The 26,873-nt window shown below is 56.2% G+C and overlaps 9 protein-coding genes across 9 annotated transcripts; 5 read left to right on the forward strand and 4 right to left on the reverse strand.

Annotated features, from left to right (window-relative positions):
* Window positions 1-241: 241 nt before the first annotated feature.
* Window positions 242-1,191, reverse strand: E0L32_010955 (uncharacterized protein; the record flags this gene model as incomplete). The annotated part of the gene is made up of 2 exons (XM_031133630.1): window positions 242-981; window positions 1,053-1,191. 2 exons carry the CDS (start codon window positions 1,189-1,191, stop codon window positions 242-244), a joined length of 879 nt encoding a protein of 292 aa, XP_030988865.1.
* Window positions 1,192-2,516: 1,325 nt separating this feature from the next.
* On the reverse strand, window positions 2,517-3,842 carry E0L32_010956 (uncharacterized protein; the record flags this gene model as incomplete). The annotated part of the gene is made up of 1 exon (XM_031133631.1): window positions 2,517-3,842. The coding sequence occupies one exon, from the start codon at window positions 3,840-3,842 to the stop codon at window positions 2,517-2,519; it is 1,326 nt and encodes a 441-aa protein (XP_030988866.1).
* Window positions 3,843-5,106: 1,264 nt separating this feature from the next.
* Window positions 5,107-7,908, forward strand: E0L32_010957 (uncharacterized protein; the record flags this gene model as incomplete). Its single annotated transcript, XM_031133632.1, has 1 exon — window positions 5,107-7,908. The coding sequence occupies one exon, from the start codon at window positions 5,107-5,109 to the stop codon at window positions 7,906-7,908; it is 2,802 nt and encodes a 933-aa protein (XP_030988867.1).
* A 2,867-nt stretch (window positions 7,909-10,775) lies between these two features.
* E0L32_010958 (uncharacterized protein) lies at window positions 10,776-13,331 on the forward strand (the record flags this gene model as incomplete). Its single annotated transcript, XM_031133633.1, has 6 exons — window positions 10,776-11,043; window positions 11,121-11,311; window positions 11,455-12,024; window positions 12,089-12,388; window positions 12,449-12,763; window positions 12,828-13,331. 6 exons carry the CDS (start codon window positions 10,776-10,778, stop codon window positions 13,329-13,331), a joined length of 2,148 nt encoding a protein of 715 aa, XP_030988868.1.
* Window positions 13,332-15,809: 2,478 nt separating this feature from the next.
* On the reverse strand, window positions 15,810-16,358 carry E0L32_010959 (uncharacterized protein; the record flags this gene model as incomplete). The annotated part of the gene is made up of 3 exons (XM_031133634.1): window positions 15,810-15,867; window positions 15,915-16,159; window positions 16,239-16,358. 3 exons carry the CDS (start codon window positions 16,356-16,358, stop codon window positions 15,810-15,812), a joined length of 423 nt encoding a protein of 140 aa, XP_030988869.1.
* A 2,026-nt stretch (window positions 16,359-18,384) lies between these two features.
* E0L32_010960 (uncharacterized protein) lies at window positions 18,385-19,777 on the forward strand (the record flags this gene model as incomplete). Its single annotated transcript, XM_031133635.1, has 2 exons — window positions 18,385-18,600; window positions 18,737-19,777. 2 exons carry the CDS (start codon window positions 18,385-18,387, stop codon window positions 19,775-19,777), a joined length of 1,257 nt encoding a protein of 418 aa, XP_030988870.1.
* A 544-nt stretch (window positions 19,778-20,321) lies between these two features.
* On the forward strand, window positions 20,322-21,233 carry E0L32_010961 (uncharacterized protein; the record flags this gene model as incomplete). The annotated part of the gene is made up of 1 exon (XM_031133636.1): window positions 20,322-21,233. The coding sequence occupies one exon, from the start codon at window positions 20,322-20,324 to the stop codon at window positions 21,231-21,233; it is 912 nt and encodes a 303-aa protein (XP_030988871.1).
* Window positions 21,234-21,592: 359 nt separating this feature from the next.
* E0L32_010962 (uncharacterized protein) lies at window positions 21,593-22,831 on the reverse strand (the record flags this gene model as incomplete). The annotated part of the gene is made up of 3 exons (XM_031133637.1): window positions 21,593-22,210; window positions 22,289-22,560; window positions 22,642-22,831. The coding sequence occupies 3 exons, from the start codon at window positions 22,829-22,831 to the stop codon at window positions 21,593-21,595; spliced, it is 1,080 nt and encodes a 359-aa protein (XP_030988872.1).
* A 1,634-nt stretch (window positions 22,832-24,465) lies between these two features.
* Window positions 24,466-25,561, forward strand: E0L32_010963 (uncharacterized protein; the record flags this gene model as incomplete). The annotated part of the gene is made up of 4 exons (XM_031133639.1): window positions 24,466-24,616; window positions 24,677-24,768; window positions 24,845-24,999; window positions 25,096-25,561. 4 exons carry the CDS (start codon window positions 24,466-24,468, stop codon window positions 25,559-25,561), a joined length of 864 nt encoding a protein of 287 aa, XP_030988873.1.
* Between the last annotated feature and the right edge of the window lie 1,312 nt (window positions 25,562-26,873).

The following is a 26,873-nucleotide window of genomic DNA, read 5'->3' on the forward strand; positions in this document are numbered from 1 at the left end:
TATAGAGGTGGTTCCGTTTCGCCACAAAGTTGTGCTCGAATTCAAACGAGGAGTGTGAGTAGGAATGGTCTATATAGATATCAAACGATCATTCAGGTTTGTCCGAATTGGTAGAATACCTTGCTTGATTTACTCTGTAGAAAGGAGGAGGGTTCTCGTTGAAGCTGTCAAGCTTGATTTACTTGAAGAAAGCTACTTGAAGCACACTAGATCCCTAGCCTCCTGCTGAAGGCTATAACTTCTAGGAATACTGCCATCTAGATAAAGCGAGATAGTCAACAAGTTCAGTGTGATATGGTTGCGGAAAGATATCATCGGCATAGTTCCTCCAGTCACCATCTGCAATAGAGGACCGTTGAAAGAATTTGACGTATTCCCAATACTCTGGATACCAGCCAGCGTCTTCCCAATCCAGCAAGCCTACAATATTCCCATCACGGACAATGATGTTTCTTGGTGCAATGTCACTGTGTGTGAAAACAACACGATGGTCATCACGATTCCATCTCTCGACAAATGCTCGGTGGACCGGTATTGGGATCTCTGGCACTAGAGCATCGATCAGAAATTGGTTGAAGCCTCGTTCGTCTTGACAGGCCGGGGCGCTATGGGTGAAATAAAGTCGAGTGTCGCGGATCTGATTGCCCGCACAGTCCCCTATATAGCCCTCTGGAGGTGGGATAGAGCGCATGATGGTAAGTATTTCTCTTAATTGCTGGACGACAGCTCTTTTCTGGACTTCTGAGTACTCGGGCCATGCTTTGGTAAGCACTTGGCCTTCTATATAATCCATGGATATATGATGTTTCCCGTCCGGGGTTGTTTCGACCTGATGTACATGAGGGACTGGTAGGCCAGCTCGCTCGGCGACTCGTAATGCATCCGCTTCCTGGAGACAGATGCGTTTCCCCGACTTCTTAGCTATGTTGCCAGGATGAAGCGTGACTCTTCGTCCGTACAGCTTATGCAGAACAGTCGCACCTTGTCGCATTGTCAATCAGCCTGTGAACAACAAGACTGGGTTGTTTGAAGTGCACCCAGTCAATACACACCTTCTCCAAGCGGCTCGTCCTCAGGCTCTTCCTCGTCGGATGACCTGGCCCGGCCCAGCTCCTTTCTACGTCGCCTAAGCTTCTCTTTGAAAGGAATGGGGCTTGGGGAGCGGCGAGGTGGTGCTGGTTCATCAGCCATAGCAGCAATGATAGAAGGGCAGATGGACGCAATAGTATGAGGGCGAGACAAGGAATTTAGTCACCATAAGAAACGGAGAAACAAGCATTTTAATAAACGGCATGAAAGCCCGTTTCCCGTGATGTAAACGGTGCTAAAATAGGACAGGTGTTCCACTTTCCCCCCATTTCTGGTTTTCATTTACGGGCGACTCTTTTCGGCTGCCTAACAAACGTCAGGATTTCGGTCTTTTTGAGTTGCGTACGCGGATCGCTTTTGTGTCTGTGAGACGACTGAAAGCATACGCTCTTGAGCCGATAGATGACTTTGATGGGCAAAATCAAGACTGTCGGCACGAGTGTGGTTGATGACGAACGTTTTCGACTCACATCTCGGCCAGCCCGCCCCCTTTACAGCTACAAGCCTGCCCAGTAAGTTGCGAATAGACTACAGACAAGCTCCACTTAGAGCTGAAGTTAGTAGTCAAGCACGCGACCCTCAGACCTTGCCGCAACAAGGATACGGCCATTCTCTGGGCGGCAGCACACATGTGAATTAGACTCGGGGCAGCTTTTAGTACTCCGTACAGTGGGTTTGGACCGGTTCAGTTATCGCAGGGTCTGAGGGCTGACGTGTTTCGGACCCTGAGCTCCAAAATGTGGTGAGGCTTGGCGGGTCAATGGGAACCCGCTTTGCATCCCAAGTCAAAGAAACATCGAGAAAGAAGAAACAGAATCACTCTAGGTTTTGCTTAAAATAGATCTAAAAACAAAAATAGTTATCAGATGTGGTGATAGCGTCTAGGCAGACTGTCTCCGAACGGGCAGATATTTGTTGTCGTATGTCCCCTTCGCATACAACTGTCACTTGGTCAGTCCGTCTCCACTCTCCCCAGGCCCTGCTCAGACATGGTTCAGGACCTGCCCAGTAGAGACCTGGGTCGTCGACTGGATTTGTTTTAGGTAATTGATCCCTTGAAAAGGGTCATGTTTACCGATATTTAATGTAAGATATTTTTAGATATCATGCCTTGTCTAAAGGGCCCGTCTATCAGTCCAAGATTTTAAACCCGCGTTACGCTATTGCTAAGACACAAGTTGAAGTGACATAACGAAGACAATACCTGAGTTCCAGAGACACTATCACCTATTTTATTATGACATTATGAAGATCTAGTAGAGTGATAAGCATATCCTGTAAGCGCCCCGTCAAAATCAAGGGATTGTCTTCAAAGCCAGAGTCAAAGAACTCTGCCCGAGAATGACATGGTAAGACTTACGGTATTCTTTTGTCTCTCAATCAGTCAAGCTTCACTAAGTGACAACTGTCTACTTGTCTTGTTGCATCTAGACTAGCGTGATGGTTTGTGTAGGCATGCGATCAAGAATTGCCGTCACTCGACCCCTGAGGGTCCTTAGGACTTCAACGCTTATATCTGAATCGATTCGAAGACGGCCTGCTTCGTCCCGCAAATCTGCCTCGTAAGCCATAACATGGCTCACAGCACCAAATCCAACCCTTTGAAACTTGTCCGTGCCTGGCTTTCTCTGAACTTGAATAGCCCATACTCTGTCCCCGGTGCCTGGGGGACTGATCCCGATGGGCAAGAAATATCTTTGCAGTGACTCCTCCGCTGTTGCTCCTGTCCCTTCATCTAGGACACCATCGTAGAGATGCTGATAGCAGACTTTCTCATCGTTCCAGAAGGCTTCCACGTCCAGCTCCTCGAGGAGCACGTTCGCATCGGGGTGATCAGGGACGGATGAAAGGCGGCTTGCCCGCCCTAGTAGGTCCGGGCCCCTGTCAGGCTGGCATCTTGAAAGTCTTTCCAAAGTGCTTCGCACATTTCGAACAAGTTGGCGTGACTCAACCAGTGGTGCCTGCAGAACAATTTCTGCTCCAGATGGGAAGCCCATATGACGCGGCCCGCATGGTGTATAGTTTATTCCCTTCACGCAAACCGAGGCAAGGGTTGTAGTCAAATGACTCTTCCAACCTACGGGGTTTTCTCTGGATGCCCAGGTCCAAGAAGGGAAATTTGAATTCATCGACGGGAACACCGCGGTGAGCTCGGGAGATGGCAGATATTCGTAATTCCAGAGAAGGTCCAATAGCAGTGTCTTCTCCCAAAGGCCCAAGATATATCTGTCATTGACCCTCAGCTCTTCCATGCGCTTGGTCAAAGCAGACAGGGCCACCAGCTTATCAGTCTCAAAGCTGAGTCTCAAGCCTGAGTATTCGTGGACAGTTCTGTGCCAGAGCAACAAAGGTTCTCTTTCCAGTCTCCAATACGGCCACGAGGCATAACCCTGGGTGTCATAATACGCATCATCTGCTGCCCAATCCTCATCGTTCAGCCCACTCTCGCACCTCCTCTGGCTTGCGCATTCCCAGGTGACTTCCTCTGGGCCGAAGTGAAGAATGCGAGTTGATAAACGTAGTTCTTGATATACCCAGCCACGTGTTAAGAGTGGCCATTCTGGCATCTTTGAGTCGTGCATGGCCCAAATCGGAGGCCACCTTGGGGTTAACACGCGCACGTAAACACCACTATACCCAGAAACAGGTGCAGCAATAAACCTCGAATCCGTATCGGCGAAACATCCTCTCGAGCTGTTAGGAGATCTTGTCGCAGCGATGGTGATGAAGGCGTTCTCGTAGATATCAGCCATAACTGCCGCCTGTTGTTCCCAATCTTCCGCACTGTCTTGAATAATACACAGGGAATCGATCCAGAGGTATCGGATCCCCAACCGACGGCACACGCTTATCGCATCTTTGAAAGTTTGCGGGATATCCTTCCAAGGAACCTCTGATTGGAAACTCTGCAACGTTTGAGATGTCGTTCTCAGGGGATGCTTACTGCTTCCCCAGCAATGACTCAGACAAGCATACGAAGATGGTTGAATAGGTTCCCGAAGGATGACCTGGTTGTTTCCAAGATCCAAGAGACGTCGAGGTACAAGCCTTGGTAATCTCAGGTCAGTACCACACCGTTTATGGGAACCGGTGCATTCAGAGAGCCAAGATGCTATCGTTCGAAAAGTTGCATCAGATGATGTGCGGCCAGGAAGGCGCCCTCCGGTGTGGACTGGAAAAGGGCAGCTGGTAGCATCTACATCGATGTAAACAATACGATGCTGCAACGCAATAGTTTGATGACAGGATTTTTGCTCACAATTCTCCTTGAAGATGGCCAATTCAATCTCCTCTTGGTGATATCTAATCTCTATGCCCTCGGAGGCAAGTCTGAAATCTCTGACCTGATTGATAGCCAGTGAACTTTTGGAACAGAACGCGGCGATCACTTGCTTAATGAAGAAACAGGAGGGGCAACCCCTGCTCGCGCGTTCCATGAGGTTGTCAACTGATTGACGGGCGAGGAAAGCCAATGACCTGGCGCATTCCTTGTCCTCGCAAAACGGCATAACATTGGTGGCGCCAGGACTTCGACGAGCCTGCACGTTGTCTAGGATTTGTTGCCATGTTAGAAATGGGGAAGAGGAACGCAAGTGAGGGGTATAGCATATCAGGTCATCTGTGGCAATGCTTCAACAAGATCGCTGACGCTTGCAATTCAGGGGACCAGACCGCCGGACCGTTTTGGGCCAACTAGCCAACCCCGCATGTGTTCTTTGTTAGACCGGAGCTTGAATTGAATTTACCTTCTTCCCGCTCCCTCAGCTCGTATCTGCCCAGGTGTGCGTCTGACCTACATGCGACCAACTTCCGACTTCTTGATTCAGCCGCCTTTTCCCCAATAGAAAAAGGCGTATAAGAAGATCCTATAACAGGCCCTCCCCGCCCAAAACCTGTTCGCAGACAGACGAAACACGCGTCCGATCGACAAACCCCAGCCAGCCAGCCTATCCACAAACAGCCTTATTTGACCACCCCCGGCCAAGATGTAACAGACCCCTAATAAGCCCAAGAGAGATGCAGCCAGCACGAAACCAGGCCCGAGCACCGGGCAGCTTCGCGCCCCTGCCGCCCATCAGCAGCAGCAGCACCAGCAGCAGCAATCATGCCTCCAACATAGACCTCCCGTCGTCATCGCGACCGCGCCCGCACCGAGTAGCATCAGCCTCGAGCGACGAATCCTTTGCCCCGCCGGCCCTGAACCTCTCCAAGGCGCGCAGCTCGCCCCAGCCGCCCTACGGCTTCACGCAGCAGGCCAATTCCAGCACCCCCAGCCTGCAGAACTTCTCGCGCCCGACCCTCCTCCCGTCCAACTCCAACACAGCCGCCGCCGCCGCCGCCGCAGCCAGGGCCGGGGCCGGGGGCAGCAGCAGCGGGTCGAGGTCCGGGTCGCCACTCACACTGCCCGAGGGCCGCATCAGGGCGCACTCTAGGAAACACTCCCAGACGGCCGGGCTGTTCGACTCGACGCTGCCCTCGACGAGCGTCAGCAACCTGTCGCAGATCGGCATGGCCGCGCAAGGAGGGCCCTCGGTGCACCAGCACCGCGAGCTGAGCGCGAGCCAGATCGCCGCGCAGGCCGCCGTCATGCACCACCAGAACCAGCAGCAACATCAGCAACCACACCTCCAGCATCAGCAGCAGCATCAGCAGCAGCAACACGCTCGCCAGCGGTCACAGACGGTCCCGGTTCCTGGAGAGCCGTACGACAACCTACCGCCGACGAACAAGAGGGGAAGCGGAGGGCCGCTAAGCCCGCCGATGCTGAGCCTGACGGAGGCGAGCGCGCCGAGGGATCATGGGTTCGGAAATCCGGGATATCACAATGGGTTGTTGGGGAACCAGAAGACGGCAGCGCAGGCGGCTGCCAGCGTCGCGTTCCCTAGGTCGGGACAGTCGTCCCCTGGCTTACCGTCGCAAATACAGATACCCACACCGCCGCCGCCCCCTCCGCCGTTACCAGAGAGGAAGCCCGAGAAGTCAAAGGTGAAGCTGTTCTCGAGGCCGGGCAAGATCGGCACAAAGGGCGAGCCCAAGGAGAAGCCCTTGCCGAGTCCCAGCAAGATCGGGTCTGCTCTGGCTTCTCTCCAGCGCGGCAACTTTAGCACCACGAGCTTGGACTCGTCCTCGCAGTCATTCTATAGCCTGGGCAATTCATCGTCGGCCACCATCAGAGCAGTCGACACGCCGCCCGCCGAAGGCAAAGAGAAGGAGAAGAAGCACCACTTTCTGTCGAGGCAGAAGCACAAGCTCAAGGACAAGGACGAGTTCCACCTCCCGCTGTCGTCTGCCTCGAGCAATTCACGGCCTACGGATCCCAATGCGCCGAGCAGCTTATACAACTTCAACCTACCGCCGAGCCCAGGTCCGAGTACGACGTTCAAGAGCGTGAGTGGCCTGGACTTGCGGCACGGTGGACGGGCACTGCGGGAGCAAAAGGAGAAGGCCAAGGCTGCGGAGTCCACAACGACTTTGCAGTCCGACTTTGGCCCCAGCAGCTTGACCTCCAGCTCCGGACCGTCCACGGTATTCTTGAGTGACTCTCTCGACTCTAGCAAGACGGGGCTCAGTAACATGAGTATGGACGATGCCTGGCCTTTCCTCAAGGCCAAGCTGCTCGTAGTCTTCCAAGGCGAGGACTTGCGGCTCCCAGTGGAGGACTTCAACAGGGTTGTCATGGTACACATACAGTATTGCATCCAGCGCCGGTCACCAAACATCATTATCGACGATCTTCGCGAGCTGCTCAGCACCGGGTTCTCCTCCCTTGACCTGGCACTTCGCAAGACACCGGAAGACAAGCTCATCCCGGGCCTTGTCGAGTTGTGGGTATTTACTTTTACGAGCATCCTGCCCTACATGCAGGCCGTCTTCCTGCCTCTGGACCTCGAGTTCCAGGGTGCGGGCCCGCTGCTCCCGGGCGACAAGGCCCGTGATTTCTGGGGAGGCGTCATCGCGCCCTCTGTGGCGGACCCCGCTAGACCGTTCGCCAATATTGCCCCCGTGGCAGCCATCCTCGACGTCCGGCGTCTCGTCCTGACGGCCTACAGGGACACGGTCATCATGCCGCGCTACGAGAAGCTCAAGACCATGTTCTCCCGCCTCTCCCTCGAGTTCCTGCCCGGGTCCGGGTACTTCTCCGCCGGCGCTCCCGGCGGCAGCGGTGTGGGCAGCGCAGCAGCAGGAGGAGCGCCCCTCGCGGCGTCTCCCATCCCGATACAGTCGCAGCAGGACCTGTTCTCGGCGGCCGCTGCCGCGCACCAGTTCGGCACGAGCCCGTCGGGCGACTCGACGGGCTCGTACCCGCTCCGGCCGGGCACGGCCATGAGCCTGGACCCGAGCGTCGCGAGCTACAACTCGACGAGCACGACGCTGCTGGGCGACGGCGGGTCGGCGGGCGGGGGCGGGGGCGGCAGCCGGGCCATCAGCAACGTGTCCTTTGGCAGCAGCGGGGCCAGCGACCCGCGGCCGTTCACGCCGGGCGGCGGCGTGGGGCTGCCGCAGCAGCAGCAGGGCTCCTTCGCGGGGACGACGGGGACGACGCTGCGGGAGCTGCAGAACGTGGACGACGGGAAAGCCGTCACGGACATGGTGGGCCGGATGCTGCAGTGCATGAGCGTGCTGGCGAGCGTCGGGGTCGCGGGCAGCGGGGGCGGCGACGAGGGCACGCGGGCGGTCGAGGAGCTGAGCCGGCTGCTCAAGCTGAACTGGCTCGGGAGGGGCAGGACGGGGCGGAACAGGAGGGGCATCGTGGGCGGGAGGGTGCGGCGGGTCGGGGCGGAGCAGCCGCCCGTCAGGGAGGAGGTGAGCGTTGTTTAGACGTGCCTTTAGCAGCAGCAGAGGAGAGGAGAGGAGAGGAGAGGAGAGGGAGGCAGGCAGGGAGGGACGGTATGGGTTCGGTTCTTGTCACTGTGCCATCACTGCTTTTTTGGGAGGGAGACCAGGGTGGTTTGGGCCTTGATTATGGCCGGCGTTTCTAGGGGTTAGTGAAGATGTGTGAACACACACACACACTCAGATAGATGCACACACGATACACAATGAGAATGCATGATTCAAAAACAAGAAAGCAAAAAACATCTTGAGTTTCGATTGCGGCAGCTGTGGAACTATGGAAACTGAAGCTTGCCGATGCTAGTCGGACGGACTGTTTGAAGGGCATATCTGCAAGTGCATGGTTAGCTTTGAGAACCCTGCATGGCAAGAGGAGGAGATTGTGACCCCGTGAGCAGAAGCGTCTCCCTCTCAAACAAAGCATATGCACCAGACTGTGATCAGACAAGAATTACTGGCAAGTAACAGGTCGCTCCTGTCGAAGACGACCCGAACAGACGAAATTTCTTCATGGTCGATTCAGTTGGGAAAAGAAGACATTTATAGATGTTGTCATCATGAAAAGAATGGCGATATGCTTTGCTGCCGAGAGGGAAGGGGAGAGAGAAATGCGTTTGAGGCGACGAGAGAGATGGTGTGGGAACTGACCTGTTTGGACATGCACCTGGCGGCAGCACATGAACCTGGTTGGTTTAGTAGAAAGCCCTTCTCGCCTGTTCTTTCGTCTCCTACTGCATGTGTCCATCAACATAACATGGACCCCGAGGAGAAGTGCCTTGGGCTGCAGAGGATGCTGAAGAAAGAGGAGGGCAAGGTGGTGATGGAGAGAGACGCAGAAAAATTTATAGCTCTGGGCTCCCGGATAAGATAAACGAATTCAGAGCTTTGCTTGCTTGAGCTTTTTGGCACCCCTGCGACCTAATCCCCCCACGGATGCAGTCACGTGACAGTGCCTTTTTTGAATAAGTCTTCCTGGAAGGTACAGTTCATAGCGCGACCCAGGATAGGATCAGAAGAGAACAGTCAATTGCAAAAGACAATCATGAGGAGGAATTACTGATTCAGAAGCAAGAGTAGCCAGTTCGCTACGGGAAATATCCCCGATACCCGACGGGACTGAAGATCTGTATGTGCTTGTAATTGCCTCCATAATCCATTTCGATCCCCTTTGTATCGCAATAGCGAGTACCCTGGATCACACGCTAGGGAAAAGTGGGGTTCGGATCGGGATCAACTGTTGTTCCAGCTCCTTGATTGGCCTCGTGTCTGACAGTGTGGGCCCTCTCGGTACTTGATAATCGCACTTGCTCCGATACCCGCGACAGATATCGTTGTATCCGCCAATTCAGGCCTCTTTCCCAGCCATCCTCTCCCTCGATGGATCGATCAGCTTGGCCTGGCATATGCGGCGAGCAAAAGAGCGCGGCCGCTCAGTTGTAACGGCCCCCGAAAAGACTATTCTGTAGAGGGAGTTTCGTGCTGTAATCGGTGTGAGGTGATTCCCCGGGCCTCCCCATCCACATCCACAGTCAGAGACTTTGCCCGCTCTTCTCTCCTGTCCTCCATTTTCTCGCCTTCTCTCCCTCTCTCCTCTCGTCTCTCTCGCCGCTGCCACACTGACTGAGAGTCTATCTATCCCGTGCTTCCCTCGCCTTCTTCCTCCATCCTCCTCCTCCTCTTCCCCCCCCCCTTCAACATTTCCTCCCACCCCAGAAACATTTTACTCGAGGGGATTTCTGCTTTGTCGCATATTTCTCCCCCTCTTCTCTTTGCCCTCCCCATGAAGTTGCAATATTTATAGCAGTGCCGCGACACTGGCTGAGCTATCTTATATATCAGCACTCTCATATACGACAAGCCTGGAAACAAGAGTGATCGGCGGCGCGGGCTCCTCTCCACTACAAAAACTACCTACCTACTTTGCCTGCCTACCTAAAGTGCAGAGGTAGCGTCCTAAAAAGCCACGGCCCACCTTTTGCGGTGGACAGCATTGGGAGTCCCGTACACTTCGCTCTTCTCACCCCAGCCCAGCCAGCCCAGCCCGCCCAGCCCAGTCCTGGCGGAAATCTGTGACCAGCCGCGATATCTCACCTGCCTTAACCTTCCCGCCTGTCACCCTCAAACTTCCCACCACCGGGACAGTATCTGACTCCTACTCGCCTCCTGGCCCGCACCGTACAATCCATTCAATCGGGCTCTCTCCTCACTACTTTCTTTTTCCTCCTCTCTCCTCCCTCTGTCCTACCCTTCGCGCGCCGAGGCTCTCTCTCTCCACCCGCGCCCAGCCCAAGCACGCCGCCGAGCCAAAAAAAGGACCCCAGTCTGGTGTACGACACGTCGGCAAACGCTCATCACGGATCCCGTTTCGCTCACCCAAAATCGCATCACCATCGCGGCCATTCCCTGGCGTTTCCATTCTTTTGGTCGCATCTACGAATTGAGGCATTCTTCTCATCCGCTCGCTTCCCCCTGGCCTCTCTCCTCTTGGACCTTCGGCGTTGTGTCGCGAACCTTGGCCTTATTCCGCCAAAGCGATCGTTGATCGTGTTGATCCGCTCTCCCGACGATTGTGCTTGGTCTCGACACATCGTCCATCTCGCCAAACCGTCCGAGGCGCGACTCCCGTCGAGGCTCTCCCAGAACGAGTCGGTCGCGCATTCATATCTCGATACAACATCGGCTGTGGCACTGGTCCCAAGAGTAGCGCGCCGTTGAATAGGCCCCGTTTCAAGGTTTGGCGTCGCATGCGACAGGATTGGAGCCGGCCGAGTCGATATCCACGCCGTGGATAGTCGACCTCTCGAGAAATGATGGCGAGCATGGGCCCTTCGTTCTCACCGCATCCCGGCGCCATGCAACAGCACCCAGGTGTACCACCTGGCCATCCCGGAATGGCTCCCGGCATGGCTCACAACCCAAGCCAGCCCGGCGCGCAGCCCGGCGGCATGCCGCAGCATCTAGGTCATGTGGGAGTGTCGGGTCCGGGTCCTCAGGTTAATCCTGCCCAAATGATGGGGGGCTTGCCTCCTGGTGCAGGTCCAAATGCTCACGCAGCTATGCAGCACTTGAATCCTCAACAAGCCCAGATGTTCCAGCAACACCAGATGAACCCTATGGCCTGTAAGCCTTCCCCTCCAACCGCGCCTCGCGCGTCCTTGATTTGCGAGCTCCGCGATACTGACGCGTTCCGTGGACAGTTGCAAACAACCCGGCGTACCAGCAGCAGCTACAGCAACAGCGGTTTCAGCAGATACAGCAGCAACAACAGGCTAGGCAAATGCTCATAGCCTCACAGGGTGGCATGTATGCGGGAGGTATGCCCATGGGCGTACCTCCAATGAATTCTCAGCAGGCCGCTCAGCTCCAGGCTATGCGCAGGATGAACCCTGTAAGTGATCACCCTCTTCGTTTGCTACAACTCCATCATTCTCATCACCACCAACAGCAAGGCCAACATCCCCATGCCCAAGTAAGACTCGTTTGCGACCGGGACAGGATCACAATGGATACTGACATTCTCTCTCTTCATAGATGCTGGCTCAGCAACTAGCTCTGCAGCAACAGCAGATTGCGGCCAACAACCAGCTCGCTCAAGGCCAGAACCCGGGCCAACCTGGACAGATGTCTCAGATGCAACAGCAAGCGCAGATTGCCGCTGCGATGCAAGCACAGCAACACCAACAAGCCGCCGCCGCTGCAGCAGCGCAACAGCAGCAGCAACAGCAGCAACAGCAGCAGCAACAGCAACAGCAGCAACAGCAAGCCCAACAGCAGCAGCAAACCCCGCAGGGACCGCAGCCACAAGGCCAACCAGGGCCGCCCCAACCACAAACACCGCAGCAACCAGGCCAGCCCGGTCCGGGACCCAATCAGCAAACGCCAGGTCAGAACCAGGCTCAAAATGGACCGCCCAACCAGCCGCAACCTGGCCAGCAGCAGACCCCTCAACAGATCCCACCACAGCAGAATGCCATGGCGATTCAACACGCGCAGCAAGCCGCCGTCGCAAATAGTTTGCTACAGCAGCAGAAGCGCATGGGAATGAAGGGGCAGTGCTTGCTCAGGTTGATGCAGTTTAGCGAGCATCTGAGCGGATTCCCCGTGAGTGTGCCAGCCGCAGGACCGTTGGCACAAGTATACCAGTGCTAATACTCTCGACTTTTAGGGATCTCGAGGCAAAGATGACATCTCCTACTGGATGGACTTTGTTCATCAATTCTTCTCGCAACGGGGTGTCTTCCGCCTTGCCATGCATGTCATGGATGGCGAGGAGGGAAACGACAAGCAATACGAAATCTCGTTCGCGGCGCTCCCTCGCTATTTCCATACGAACTTCGACAGTGGCGTCAAGAACATGCAATTAATCATGGATAAGGGGACAGTGGACAAGCCACTGCCTGGGGACTGCCACTATATCGAGAACGGGAAGGCCAGTATAGTCTATTGGTTCGAAGGTGGCTCCCACGTAAGTATCTCGCGTGTTTCGGCTGTCAGGAGTACAATGGGTCTAACATGGAGAAATCAGGTCGTTGCGAATGGCGTCCTCCGTGCGCAGTTTGACGCTGAGCAGAAGATTGAGCAGCTTGAATTTGTGTGCACAGGACATGAAGAATACATCTCGCGGAGGCTGGTCATCCAGGCAGCCAAGCCCGCACACAATTGGGTCAAGGAATGGCACAAGGTCAACTCTGTGGATGGCAAGCAGTCGCCCGAGATGAGCAAGAAGGGCAAGGCCAAGACGCTCAAGTCGCCCCAGAACGCCCCGCCTGATCTAGACCTCCCTCAGTCGGCTGTGAAGCAAAGCGTCGGAGTCACCGAAGCTGTGAACCAGTTTCTTGAGGTGAGCTTGGCCTCCAACGTGTTCTCGTTGTCAAGCTCAAACTAATGTAAATGCGTTTTTCTAGATTGTGGAGATCATCGGCCAGATGAATCCTCTCTTCAACTTCTGCCATGCCCATCCGGGCATGGCGCCGTATAGTGCCCTTGACCAGTATGTTAACAACATCAACGCCATGACGCAGAACATGAACGGTCAGGCCATGCCTCCAGGGGGCCCGCGCACGCCGGGATTCGGCGGCTTCCCGATGGGCGCGAGCCCGCATGCAGCCCATCTGCAGCTGCCGGGTTCCCCACACGTCGGTAGCCCAGCACCGGGTGCCATGCAGGCGCCTAGCATGCATCCCTCGCAGAGCCAGCAAGGCACCAACTCGAGCGGGCCCAGCGCCAACACCTCACCAGCAGGCACGAAGCGCAGGAGACCGTCGGCCGTCAAGGCAGAGGACAACACCGACACGCCCGCTTCGGCGCCAACCCCTTCGGGCGGTGCCCAGGTCAATGGTGTGCCTGGAGGCAAGGGCAAACCCCCGACTCCAAGAATGCAGAAGCGTGCCAAGGGTAACCCGGCGTGAACAACGCTTTGGCAGCTGGAGAGACGAATTCTACATTCTTAGCCGGTGCCGTGTAACTCTACACGGACCGAGCTGGGGAAGCACAACACCACCAATCTTGATGCAGCATGTCGGCGTTTATGTCTTGTGCTTTACTGCGATACCAATACCTTTTTTCTCCCTGGGTTGCTATTTTGGGAAGATGACTTTTGCACTATCGGATAAGGCTCCCATCGGTTCAGCATTGCTTGACTGGGGTAGAGAGGATTGATTACGAACCCAGCACAGAAGAAGGGGGCCGAGTTGCCCTTTTAATCATTTGTGGCGATACTCGGGCATCATCTGGTCCGTTGAGGGTTGGATGCAGCGTGAATCGGTCCACTTGCGTGACGACCTCGATGTGGCTCGAAGACAACAAAGTCGATTACTTTTGCGGGCGTTGGGAAGGGCTCTTTTCTTGCCTCTTGGGTACAGTTGGGGGCGTATCGCTGCGGGTGTGTCTCGCCCGCCCATTTCATGAACCCTTTTGATCTTGGATTCAGCGCTTCCACCAAAAAGAGAGAGAGAGAGATGCATTTACACATTTTCGAGCGAAATCACTTGTTCTTGTTTGGCAAGAAGAAAGAAGAAGGAGGAGAGGGTGCCCCGAGGAAGGAACTGGAGAGGAGAGCACCTGGATGAAGCTAAAGACCTGTGTCGGCGATGGGCCAGTCCGGGTCTTATCTGATGTTTTCTACACCGAGTCTGTCGTATCTGCGTTGCATATGCGTCTACACAAAGCAGTAGAAGTCTGGCAAAGACAAGACGGTCCGGGTCGGGAAGAAGACATGAGGAGTTGAGATCATTGCTAATCCACTCTTACACCATGGCGATGTTTGAGGGTAAGAAAAGGGGAGGGGGAATGGGGGTTTGGAAAAAAAGGGACGGGGGTTTTTTTCCATTTTCGTTTATAGGGCGTGCTGTGCTGTTGTTGTCGTGTATGATACAAACCAAAATCGATTTTTCGTGCAAAGGCTGGGGATAAGGTAATATGAGATATGAGGCATCCCACCTGTTCATTCACCCTGACTTGGTTGGATTCGATGTACCCGGCAGGTTGATGGTGCCTTTCAAACGCCCGGTGGCAGGACGCCACGGAGGTATGTATAATACGGTCGAAGCTGTGGCATGGACAATACCAACATTGGATACTTTATTCGTTGCTTCATGAGACCAAGGGCGGTCGGTAGGTGAACCTTGCCGGATATCATTTCTTTCCAATCGAAAAAGGGTCACAGAGTGATGCAGGGCCCGTATCAAGAAGGCTCCGGAGGAGAAGTAGGGTAGGTAGGTATCGTGAGTCCCATCCCGCACAGCCAAGGTAGCTACCTAGCTAGCCAACATGTTTGTGTGACATTTGCAAAGCTGGCTTCTCCCCGCCATCCCAGCCCCAGGAGAGGCCCAGGAGAGAGAGCCTAGGCAGGCAGGCAAGCAGGCAAGCAGGCAAGCAGGCAAGCAGGCAAGCAAGCAAGCAAGCAAGCAAAAGCGGGAAAACCTGTACCCATGCATGATCCAAAAGGAACAACCACCCAGCTCAACTGGCTCGCTCGCCCAGGACGGACGGACGGACTTGAAGGAAAAGCCCGATCACATCTAGCCGCGTAATTTGTAGGTACACGGACAAACTGCTCGCGCAGGGTACACACATTGTGCACAACCCAACCCACCCTGTGCCACCCACCTTATTTACTCGATTGGGGGGGGGGGGGGGGGGGGGGGGGCGAGAGAGAACGAGGCCGAGTCTGTCTGTCGAGGGGCCTCAATTTCGATTCGAGCACATTTTTGTCAAGAGCAAAGCACGCACAGCAAAAAAAATCACACAAGCCGGCGGCAGCTGATAACACGGCGAAACAATGACTTCACATATACCACCGGCACCAAAATACTCGTAGGTCATTCGCTAGGGAAGAACGTCTTCGGATTCGTTATGAGAGAGAATTTAAAAAGAAGAAGAAAAAAACAAGAGAGACATGGCCCCCCAGTGGTCGACACTCTAGGAATGGCGGGAACGAGCAGATAAAAGCAGCGGTGACCATGTTACCGAGAGAGCCAAAACCAGCGCAAGAACCCCTCCCCCAAACCAGGAACCCTAACGCGCGCGCACACAACAGAGGAGGAAGCAGCTAGGGGCCAGAGAGCGTAAGACCTTTTCCAGGCACGCCATGAGTACCGTCTGGCAAGCTATCGCTCGCTGTTGTGTGGACCAAAGAGTTTATCCATCTGCCCTCGCGCGTCGCTCGCGTCTTCCCCTCTCTGGATAGACAGTACAAAGAAACAGACTAGTTTCAGGCTTTGGAGGGGGAAAAAAAAAGCAAATCCCTAGCGGAAGAAAGACCATCCACGCATCCACCATGGCAGTCGAGAAACCGAACCCTGAAACGCCGGAAGCCTGCAATGAGAGAGATAGGTCGCACACGGGCGTGGCGGTGAGAACGAGCCCATCGTCACAGGCGGAGGCGTTCATGCCTCCTCAAAGTGACCGAACGTGTTCTCGCCGGAGTACTGGATGTATAGGAACCTGTGCAGAACCGAAAGAATTAGCCACTTTGCCCTCTCCGAACAAACAGAAAGTAGATAGAGGAGTAGACGTACCCGTCGTCATCCTTGTGCTCCTCGTAGATGCTCGACATGAGCGCGGCCGTGGGGGGCAGGACCTCATCGACGAAGATGAAGATGGCCTTCTCGGGCGAGAGCTTGATGCGCTTGCGGATAACGTAGACGAACTGGCCTACGGTCAGGTCGGCGGGGACCAGGTACTTCTTCTTGTCGATCGTGGCGATGTCGCTCTTCTCGATCTTCTCGCAGATGACCTGTTGAAGAAGAGAGAAAGGTCAGTGTCTTGACGTGACAAATGGGTAGAGAGGCGGAGTGTGAGAGGAGAATACATACCGGAATGCGGTCAGCGTACTTCTGGCGGATACGCTCGGCCTCGGCCTTGCGCTTCTCGAAGGGGTGCTCGTCCTTGAACTTGGATCGCATATGCATCTTGCCGGTGTTCTTCTCGCTCATATGGGAGGAGAAACAGTGATCTGGGTCTGATGCGAGAGGAGACGCAAAGGTCTGAGGAGGAGGCGGGAGTAACTTGGATAAGTGTGGGAAGGCTGGCGGATAAGAGGCGGTCAGGTCAGCTATGTGAGTGGATGACGAATGACGTTTGATGATGATGATGGCGGTCGAGGCAGAAAGATGTGGTTTGCCTTTTTTTTTGTTTTCGAGGAGGGGAGCGAAGAGTGGTAGAAGAGAACTTACGAGCTTGTTTTTGGGTCAGCGAGGCCGTTGATGAAGGAGAAGGTTGTAGGCAGAAGGGAGGAGTGCGTGAACGCGAGGTTGCCGCCTTGGGGGAGTCAGTCGGTCACTGGATGTGGAGGAGGGAGGGAGACAGGCAGGTGGAGGCGGGGCTGGGTAAGTAGGTACTTTGGGTGCTGGTGCTGGTTGCAGCGTGCTGTAAGTCGCTGCTGGGCCACTCACTGGCTGGCGGCGGTCAAGCAAGTCAGGCGGCGTCGGGCAGCTCGAGGTACCGCCTCTGAGGTGGGGTACGGGAGAGCCTAAGCATGAGTGACTTCTTTCACGGGGGCAACGGTATGTAAAGGTGGTGTCACTCTGATAAGGAGATAAGACAAGTGCAGGATCCTTCTCAAAAAGCAATTTATCCCACCATCACTGCCACACAGCTCCGGATAACTCGATAAGCCTGATTGGGACTAGTGGCCTGGGATGACGACGTTGCGCGGTCCGCTAGAGAGTCGAACGCGCTCTTGGGCGGTGATTCAGAACACTGGACACCAGACACCAGGCACTGCACGTGGCCGGCGTCAGCTGGTCCTCCTGCCGTTCTTGTTTGTCAGCTCTAGCATAGCTCATCTTTCTCTCTCTTTCTCCTATCATGATAGCTACATTTTATGTCGACAAATGCACTCCTTTAAACAAGTTGCCTTGTAGCATCATAACAGCTTTCTATGGTACAAGCTGAGGAAACTTCGAGAATGAGGCAACTTTACTCTCTATGCTTAGCAACCAACCGTATTCTTCCTTCAACTCAGAAAGAGCTTTTGAATTGGCAAATATCCAGGTGGCAGGCACCCTTGATCTAGGTACTATGAATCTCTTGTCTCGTTGGAAGCCTCACCCATGATCTCAGCTCCTCGCCGGATGACACAGTCTGGTTGTATGCCTCCAACCAACTGACCAATCTGGTGAGAGCCCACCCGAAGCCTCGACAAACTACCCATTGTTCACAAGCAAGCGAGCGATGCTACTTGGCAAGGGAGTTGACTTGAACCCTATGGGCTGTGAGTAGACTTCCTATACGTAGTTGAAGGCATGGTAGGAGCAACCCTTAGCCTCCATCCATCAAGCCTGTCAGCTTTTGGTAGTGGAACAACCGATCCATGGCCAGAGGTTTGCCTCGATCCAGCCAAGCTTCCAGAATCCGGGGTTCAGAATAGAAACAGGCCACCCGGGCCCCACACTTTGCTGCAAGGTACCTGGGAAGCCAGAGAGAGATGGTTGATGAACAGGAGACATTTGATTCGCAATGGCTTCACAGACCACGGTGCACCGAGCCGGGAGCGCTTCCCCGCGGAAATATGCGTGCATCAAATCCTCAATCCTCGCCTCGACTCGGTGGTGCTGACGCGAGAGGCCGATCAGTGAATCCTTCTGGCCCAGATCAATTGACGTCCACGGGTGGCCTGAGGTCGGAGCTCCACCACCGCCGGACGCCGTCGCCCCAGCTAACCCAGCCGTAAAAAAAAGATCTGGGACAACATTCGATTTCGCGAGCAGCACCATGCGCCTGTTTTCCTATATGAGGTGATCTCGCCCAGCCAGTCCCCCTCTGTGCCCTCGGCCCAGATTCCACACCTACTGAGAACCGCCCGGAGTGGTCTCATGTAGTCGACTCGACCAGAATCATCCGATCTTTTCCTCTGCTCTGATTCGCTGCCTCTCCAATTGGCCCGACTGTTCTGCCTCTGGCCTTTCTGGCACCTCTTGTCTACCAGTCGCTCATTTGATACTTAAGCTGCCCGCCGCAATGGCATCTCGCCGGATGGGTTTGCGCTTTCTGGCGCAGACCAGACAAACTGCTCCTTTCACCCCGAACACCCTGCGCCAGTCTTGCCGGAGGACCTTTACGAGCCCTTCTGCTTCCCAATTGCCCGGCGCCCGCCTGTTCTCCTCGAGGTGGAACATCCTTGCTGTGGGCCTCGGCGTAGCAACCGCAACCACATCAACCCTTCTGTACAACATGGTAAGTGGATAGAGTACCTTGCAAGAAGGGTTTCATGCATACCTCTTTGTGTTGCAGTGCCCGGGATCTGTGCTGCTCCTTGTGTGTTGTGTCTCCACGCATCCATGCTGACCTCCGGGCTCCCCGCTGCTGCCAGACCGTCTCCGACCCCATCCGCTGCGACTCGCCGAGCCTGGCCGAGCGCGACGCCCAGACGCTGCGCGACCACGGCATCTCGGACAAGTCGCCCATGCGGCTGCGCATGGAGAAGTTCATCAAGGAGCAGCAGCGCGAGATCGTGCGCGGCCTCGAGGAGGTCGACGGCACGCCCTTCCGCGTCGACGAGTGGCAGCGCAAGGAGGGCGGCGGCGGCATCACCTGCGTGCTGCAGGACGGCAAGGTCTTTGAGAAGGCCGGCGTCGGCGTCAGCGTCGTCTACGGCAAGCTGCCGCGCGCCGCCATCGAGAAGATGCGCATCAACCACAAGAACCTCGGCGGCGGCGCCGGCAACGACGGCGAGGTCCCCGAGTCGCTCGACTTCTTCGCCGCCGGCCTCTCCATGATCGTCCACCCCAAGAACCCCATGGCGCCCACCGTGCACCTCAACTACCGCTACTTCGAGACGGCCAACGACGACGGCTCCTCGGGCGCCTGGTGGTTCGGCGGCGGCGCCGACCTGACGCCCAACTACCTCTTCGACGAGGACGCCATCCACTTCCACCGCACCCTCAAGGACGTCTGCGACAAGCACAACAAGGACTACTACCCCAAGTTCAAGAAGTGGTGCGACGAGTACTTTTACAACAAGCACCGCGGCGAGTCGCGCGGCATCGGCGGCATCTTCTTCGACGACCTCGACGAGCAGGTCTGCGACAAGGAGAACACCTTCGCCTTCATCCAGGACGCCCTGCGCGCCTTCCTGCCCTCGTACGTGCCCATCGTCGAGCGCCGCAAGGACATGCCCTTCACCGAGGCCGAGCGCGACTGGCAGCAGATCCGCCGCGGCAAGTACGTCGAGTTCAACCTCGTGCACGACCGCGGCACCTCGTTCGGCCTCAACACCCCCGGCGCCCGCGTCGAGAGCATCCTCATGAGCCTGCCGATGACGGCGAGCTGGAAGTACATGTACGCGCCCGAGCCCGGCAGCCGCGAGCAGAGGCTGGTGGACGTGCTGAGGGAGCCCAAGGAGTGGGTGTAGATGGAGTGAGGATGAGCGGGAGAAGAAATGTAGACTCTGTGTGTGTACAACTACATAATTTGTGATTGCTATAGCGAGCTTGTTTTGGATTTGGACACGATGCCAACGGAAAGAGTACATAAAAAAGTACATAATGGAAACAAAAACAGTTCAAAATAAGCCCTTGGTCCACGTTCATTGCCAATGCTTCCGGAGCGAGGGGGACAGTTCTGGAAGGGGAAGAATATCGGTTGCGTGCCATGTGTAAGAAAGAGTTCCACCTTCACCATCTGCCGCCGCCTCGTGATGCTCGTGCATAGCCTCACACAACCATCCTCCACCTTCTTCAACCCCTTCAACTGTTACAACCCGCAACCCGTATATGCCCAATTAGAGTCTCTCATAACAACATCCAAACCATGTAATACCTTGTTTAAACCTCACCGTATACCACCTGGGGGAAACCACAATCCCCTGCCCCTCTCTCAACCAGCGCCACCCAGACAACCCATCTTTCTCACTTACAATACCCGGGTCACGACATACCCAGACACACAGAGCAAAAATGGCAACCCGGCTCCCAACCCCAAGGGAAACGCTCACCTCCCTCATAACCGCCATATCCCACATCCCCGTCCCCCCCTCCTCCTCTCTCCCCCCAGCCACCACCACCAACCCGCTCTCCCTCATCCCCGCCTCCGCCCGGCCCCTCCTCACGACCCTGCACGTCCTCTTCCCGACACACCTCCTCCCGGCGCTGGACCTGCTCGACAGGAGGCTCGTCACGCGCGTCGTCCTCGCCCCCCGGCCCCTCCCCGATACCACCACCACCACCGGCACCACCACCACCACCGGTACCGGCGCGACAGCAGCAGCAGGAGGCGACAGCGGGTGCTTCTTCTACCTCGTCCGCTCCGCCGCCGCCGCAGCTACGACGGGCACGCACCACCACCACCACCACCGGAGGAAGGCGAAGAGGCACCAGGACGACTCCTACTCCACCGCAGGGGCCATCCCCTCCGCCGCCGGCGCGGAGAGGACGGCGGCAAGGAGCTACGTCGTCCGCCTGCCGGCGTGGAACTGCACGTGCGCGGCCTTTGCTTTCTCGGCCTTCCCTGCCACTGCCACTGCCACTGCCACTACTACTAAAGCTCCGGTGCGTCAGCATGACGGACGAGGAGGATGTGATGACGGCCCTCCATCTGCCGGGGATGGAGACCGGCAGCTGGAGCGGGACGACGACGAAGGCAGTGGCAGGTGGGAATTCGGCGGTATGAGCCTGGACGGCCTGCGGCAGGAAGAGGGAGGAGCAGGAGGAGGAGCAGGAGGAGGAGCAGGAGCAGGAGGCCCCGTGCCGTGCTGCAAGCACCTCCTCGCGTGCGTGCTGGCCGAGCGGTGGGACGGTGCGCTGGGGAGATACGTCGCCGAGAGGAGGGTGGGCAGGGAGGAGATGGCTGGTATCGAGGCGGATGTCTGAAGAGCAGCAGCAGCATGCATGCCTGATGAGTTTACAGCGGGAGAGGTGACATGGCGTTTGGTGTTGTCTTGTCTTGCACGATACCCAGGAGGGCAGTTCTTTTTCCTTGAGAATGTGTACAGTCTACAAGAAAAATGAGACTTGAAGAAAGCCATATCAGAATCACGACACACTAGTGTGTATACATGTTCCCAATCAATACGCCGTGTGTATTACGAACAGGGCGGCCGAGATCTACCCGTCTCGGTGCGCAGTCTATCATGACAAGTCGTACAATGCTACCCACGAAACGCCCTCCCTTTTTGTCCTTCGTCTTGCGCTCGCTTCTCCCTACCTCTCCGCGGGTCGTTCTCTCTCTCTTACTTCTTCTCCTTCTTCTCCTTGTCCCCGCCCTCCTTGGCAGGCTCCCCGTTGACGCCGTTGACAGTCTTGTCGCCGCCATCCTTCTTCTCGCCGTCCTTCTTGTCGCCGTCCTTGGCCGCCGTCTCGCCGTCCTTCTTGGCCGCCTCCTTCTCCTCCTGCTGCTGCCTGTTCTGGATCTTGTTCTCGATGAGGTCGTGGAAGGCCGTGATGGCGCGGATCAGGCTGCTCAGGTAGATGGCCATGAGCTGGTCGTTGGTCTTGATGCTCATGGCGTGCGCCAGCTCGCCGCCGCCCTCGCCCGCCGCCGACGACTTGCTGCCGGTGGGCGTCGAGAGGTTGGGCAGCAGGTTGAAGACGTCCTGCAGGTTGCCCAGGATGGCGTGGTTGACGGGCAGCTGGCCGTCGAGCACCTTTTGCAGGTAGGCCTGGATGTCGCGCAGGCGCAGGTGCAGGCCCTGCAGCGACTGCAGCTGGTTGGTGACCCTGGTGGAGAGGGTGCCGACGGCCACGTCGCGGATGTCGCGCAGCAGGTGCTCGACGCCGATCTCCTCGGCCTCCTCGGCCTCGATTATGGATGGGGTGTGGACAAAGGTCTTGGATGTCGTCGTGCCGTCCTGCTCGTTGGTGCCATGTTAGTAAATGTAAATCTCGGGGCCATCATCCACCGTACGTAGAGGGAAAGCATGACGCACGTCCTTGATCTCCTCGACCGCAAAGTAAGCATCCGTGGGCACGCCGGCCTCCTTCGGCTGGACATCGATAATGACAAGCAGAGGGTTCGGCGTGTAGCGCTTGAACAGCTCGTTGATCTCGAGGTCGGATGCCCTCAGCTTGGGGCCCGAGTGGTACCAGCCTATTAGCTTTTCCCTCGCGTTGACCTTCTTGAACATCTCGTTCATCGACTCGACGTAGTTGTGATCCAAAAACCAGACGGAGGGGTCCTTCTCGTCTTCCTCGAACGGCACTATGCGGGAGGAGGATCGACATGTTAGCTGTCACCTTGTAGAATCGAAGCCTGAGGCTTGGAAGAGCCAAATGGACATACCAGCGAAGCTGTTTGATACCCGCACATTCTTGCCATCATTGGAACCCAACAGCACACCGACCACACGCTTGTTCCTCGTCTTGCTCGTCTCGCCCCGGTTGTAATGATCTACGGCAGAGAGGAGGACGAGGGGCGCGACCGAGACATTGCGGGTGACGAGATTGAGCGTCTCGGCGGTCGTGGAAGGCATTTTGGAAGAGGTCAGGAGGGGGTGTCGGAGAGGAGGGTATCACTGAAAAGAAAGAGGGGATGTGATCGCAAGAGACTATTGCGATGGCGGTGAGGATGTATGGGAAGAGCAGTCAGTGGGTGGTCGAGTGTCGTGATGATTGGATTGGAGAGGCTGCCATTTGGAGGACGAGGCTCAGAAGGTAGGTTCCGATTTGGGGCTAGCAGGTGCTGCGGGACGCCTTGTTGGGCGCTAAGCTCCAGCTCCAGCTTAGTAAAGTGTAGCTGTGGCCAGGCGCTGTGACAGGATGGAATTGATTGCTTTTTTTTCTTCTCGCCAGGCAACACACGTGATGACGCAGTGTTTCGTTGTGGTAACAACCAGCAGGATCGTTGTTGCTGGCAAATGACCTATCTTCTTCCTGAGGACGAAGCTATCATGAAATATCATTCTCAATCCTTGCGGACAGAAACCATACAGATTCGCTCAAGGTAGTAGCGATATACTGCCCAAGAAGAATGAGGTCTGCTCACACGCTCGAGAATGACAACCTCCAAGTGCATTGCCTGCCATTATCACGAGAGCCGACCAGGTTGGCATGCAGGAAGAACTCATTGCCCCAGAACACACGGAATCGCATTCAAGAGAGCTACGTTACGTCAGTACCAATGTTGAACTCAGGTGTTGTGCAGTGCATATCCGAGTTGCTTCTGAGGCGGTTCCGTGAGCTATCGATGTGGACTGCCAACCGGGGAATTACTTCGCCATTAACAGCGAAAGGCAAGCCTGGTCGCTCAGTAACGATGATGGGTGATCTTCTGCTTCTCTAAGCCTTCAAACCAACAACGAGGAATGCCTCGTGGAAGGAGATCCGGAGGAGGAACTGGGCCATTCCCGACTCTCCATAAGTACTCTAGATCGATAGGCACTGGACAACTGGCAAGGAGTCCATAAAACTTGCAATCGTAGAACATAGAATATCGACCACCCGGGCTTGGTCCATTTACCCGGCTGAAGCTCTTGGCTGACACCTCGGCCGCATGGCGAATACAACCAAATGTGCGGGATTTGGGCCAGCCAAGCGGGGCCTCGGAAACCTGGAGCCAGGAAGCGTCACCAACCATTGCAATGGCTGCGAAGGCCGGCTCGCTCCCGGCGGTGGGAGGATAGCCGACGGGACGAGCTTCAGGAGCACGACGACGCTGGAAGGAAGAAAAGCTGGAGTCCCTTTCAGTGGGCCGACCGCTATTCCCAGCCACTGATGCCCCCAACCGAGAGCCCACATTGCGTTGGGGGTGCCAGTGCCGGTGCCTTTTTACCTTGGCTCTTTCGTGATCAATCAAAGCCAGCAGTGAACAGGGGTGCAACGTGCACCCACGCTAGCAACTAACCTCCCCGGGGTGCAGAGAAGCACAGACTACACGCTGGCTCCGACCTCGTTTTCCTGCTGTCTACCTCGCTGTTAGTGTCCGCTCCTCCGCCAAAATTTCCCTCGCCAACTTCCAGTTCCATCTTCCTCACCACGACACGCTCCGGACAACAATTCTCCTCGTCCTTTTCCCTAAGCGACTTCTCCCCTACCTGTACCTCCTCTCGCAGTCAGCTCCTCTCCAACCTTTGAACCCACCCTCCCCTTCCCACAACCAACCATCACCATGGGCGCAATCGAGGACCAGGTGCAGAAGCTGCACACCATTGTCGAGAGCCTTGAGGCGCGTATCAAGTCCCTGGAGGAGCGCAAGTTCGGCAGTGGTTCCAAGACTGCCGATGAGGTCCGCATGATCCTCATCGGCCCCCCTGGTGCCGGTACGTCCATCCAATGGCTGACCAATGTTGCAATTGGAAGCTCTTGACATGGCCGAATAGCGAGTAGTGTCATGCTAACCACACGTTTCCGACCCGCAGGCAAGGGAACCCAGGCCCCCAAGATCAAGGAGAAGTTCAACTGCTGCCACCTGGTAAGTACCATTCCACAATGCTCTCGAATTGGTAACATCAATGGACCGCTGACACAATGCTCGTCGTCGCTCCCAGGCTACCGGTGACATGCTCCGATCCCAGGTCGCCAAGAAGACTCCCCTCGGCAGGGAAGCCAAGAAGATCATGGACCAGGGAGGTCTGGTCAGCGACGACATCGTCATCGGCATGATCAAGGAGGAGCTCAACACCAACCCCGAGTGCAAGGGCGGGTAAGTGATGGCCACTGCTGCCGGCAGCCTCGGCTTAAAACCAACCCCATAAGCTTCTCCTGACAAATGTGGCTGACAAAACTTCCCTCCGTAAAGCTTCATCCTCGATGGCTTCCCGCGCACCGTGCCCCAGGCCGAGGGCCTCGACGCCATGCTCCAGGAGCGCAACCAGAAGCTCCAGCACGCCGTCGAGCTGCAAATAGACGACGCCCTGCTCGTCGCCCGCATCACGGGCCGCCTCGTGCACCCGGCCTCGGGCCGCTCCTACCACAAGATCTTCAACCCGCCCAAGAAGGACATGACGGACGACATCACGGGCGAGCCCCTCGTCCAGCGCTCCGACGACAACGCCGACGCCCTCAAGAAGCGCCTCGACACCTACCACAAGCAGACCACCCCCGTCGTCGGCTACTACCAAAAGACGGGCATCTGGAAGGCCATCGACGCCTCCCAGCAGCCGGGCCAGGTCTGGAAGTCCCTGCTCGACATCTTTGACGGCGACGCCAAGAAGGCCTCGGGCACCGGCAGCGCCATCCTCGACAAGCTCACCGGCGGCCGCTAGAGCAGCCGCCGCCGCTTCGACGAGGCCCGGTACAACGAGCTCGACAAGGCCCTCTGGTTCAGCCGCGGGGAGTGAACCCTCTTCCTGCTACGGTGCTTGAGATCTTGTCGGGTTTCCGGGAGTGCTTGTTGTTTTGTTGTGTGTTATTCCCCTCCTTCATGATCCAAACACGGGTTTTTGGTGAATGGAGATGGGGTCGCATGGGCGGGATGGGACGTACGTACGGACGAATGGATGTATGAACAAATTTGACGACTTTGGGCCGGCGGTTCAGGTGCTTGCATTCGACCCATTGGGCGGGACACTTTTTTTCCCCAAAGAGTTGTCCGGGTCTGGTGTCTCTGTGAGTCCTGCCTATTTTTTCCAGGACCGGGAGTTTCTTGTATTTGGTGTGGTTATGTGACCGTCTTTCTGGGGGGGAAAGGAGGTTTGAAAACCAGGGTCAACCTACCTGCTTACTTGCCTTGATGATCAAGAAAGAAGAAGAAGCGCCCACGCCTTGTGTATGTAATTCCTCTCGAAAAAGAAATGCCGCATTCAATAGACCATTATGATTTCGGGTTTCCTTAACAGCGACAAGAGATCCAAGACGGTATCTCGTCAGTGTTGAAAAAAAAAAAAGTCAGAAAGTCAAAAGTGCAGAGCGAGAAGAGTGTATTAGTAGTATCGTTCGTACCAATAGAGAGGAAAAGAAGAAAGAAGCATGCTATCTTATTCGCGGCAAAGGGGGTATATGAAGTATACCAAGGTGGTGGTGTATCATGGAATTAACAAAAATTGTCCGAAAGGATTCCCTCTCTCTCTCTCTCTCTGTTCTCTGTCGCCTCCTCCGAACAAACGGGATCCCCCACCCCGGCGCGTCGGTCATGGAAAGAAGGCCGTGCTAGAGGATGAGAAGGACGAGGACAAGCCGATATGCCAGCTCCAGCTCGCCACGCCTCCTCCTCCGCCATCGCCGCCGTCTACCAAGAACGCGAGCGTCTGGGCCACCCAGGCGGGCAGCCGCAGCAGCACGCTCGGTCTCCGGCGCCACAGGACGACGACCAGCGCGCAGATACCGCCCGCGTCTGCCTCTGCCTCTGCGTCTGCGTCTCCTCCTCCCACTTCTTCCTCTGTCGGGCCTCCCGCGTCGTCGCCACCCGTTTTGTGGTGATGCCCGTCGTGGCCGTCGTCGTAGCGCCGCGACACAGTCACGCAGATCCGGAGGGACGAGAGCCGCCGCGCCAGCCGCCGCAGGAGCACGGCGCGCAGCACGCGCTCGACGACGGGCCCGATGATGGCGCCCCAGGCGTAGACCTAGAGTGCTTGGAGC

Source organism: Thyridium curvatum (genome assembly GCF_004353045.1).
Source record: "Thyridium curvatum strain D216 chromosome Unknown NODE_94_length_151459_cov_88.394397, whole genome shotgun sequence".
Taxonomy (NCBI): domain Eukaryota; kingdom Fungi; phylum Ascomycota; class Sordariomycetes; order Thyridiales; family Thyridiaceae; genus Thyridium; species Thyridium curvatum.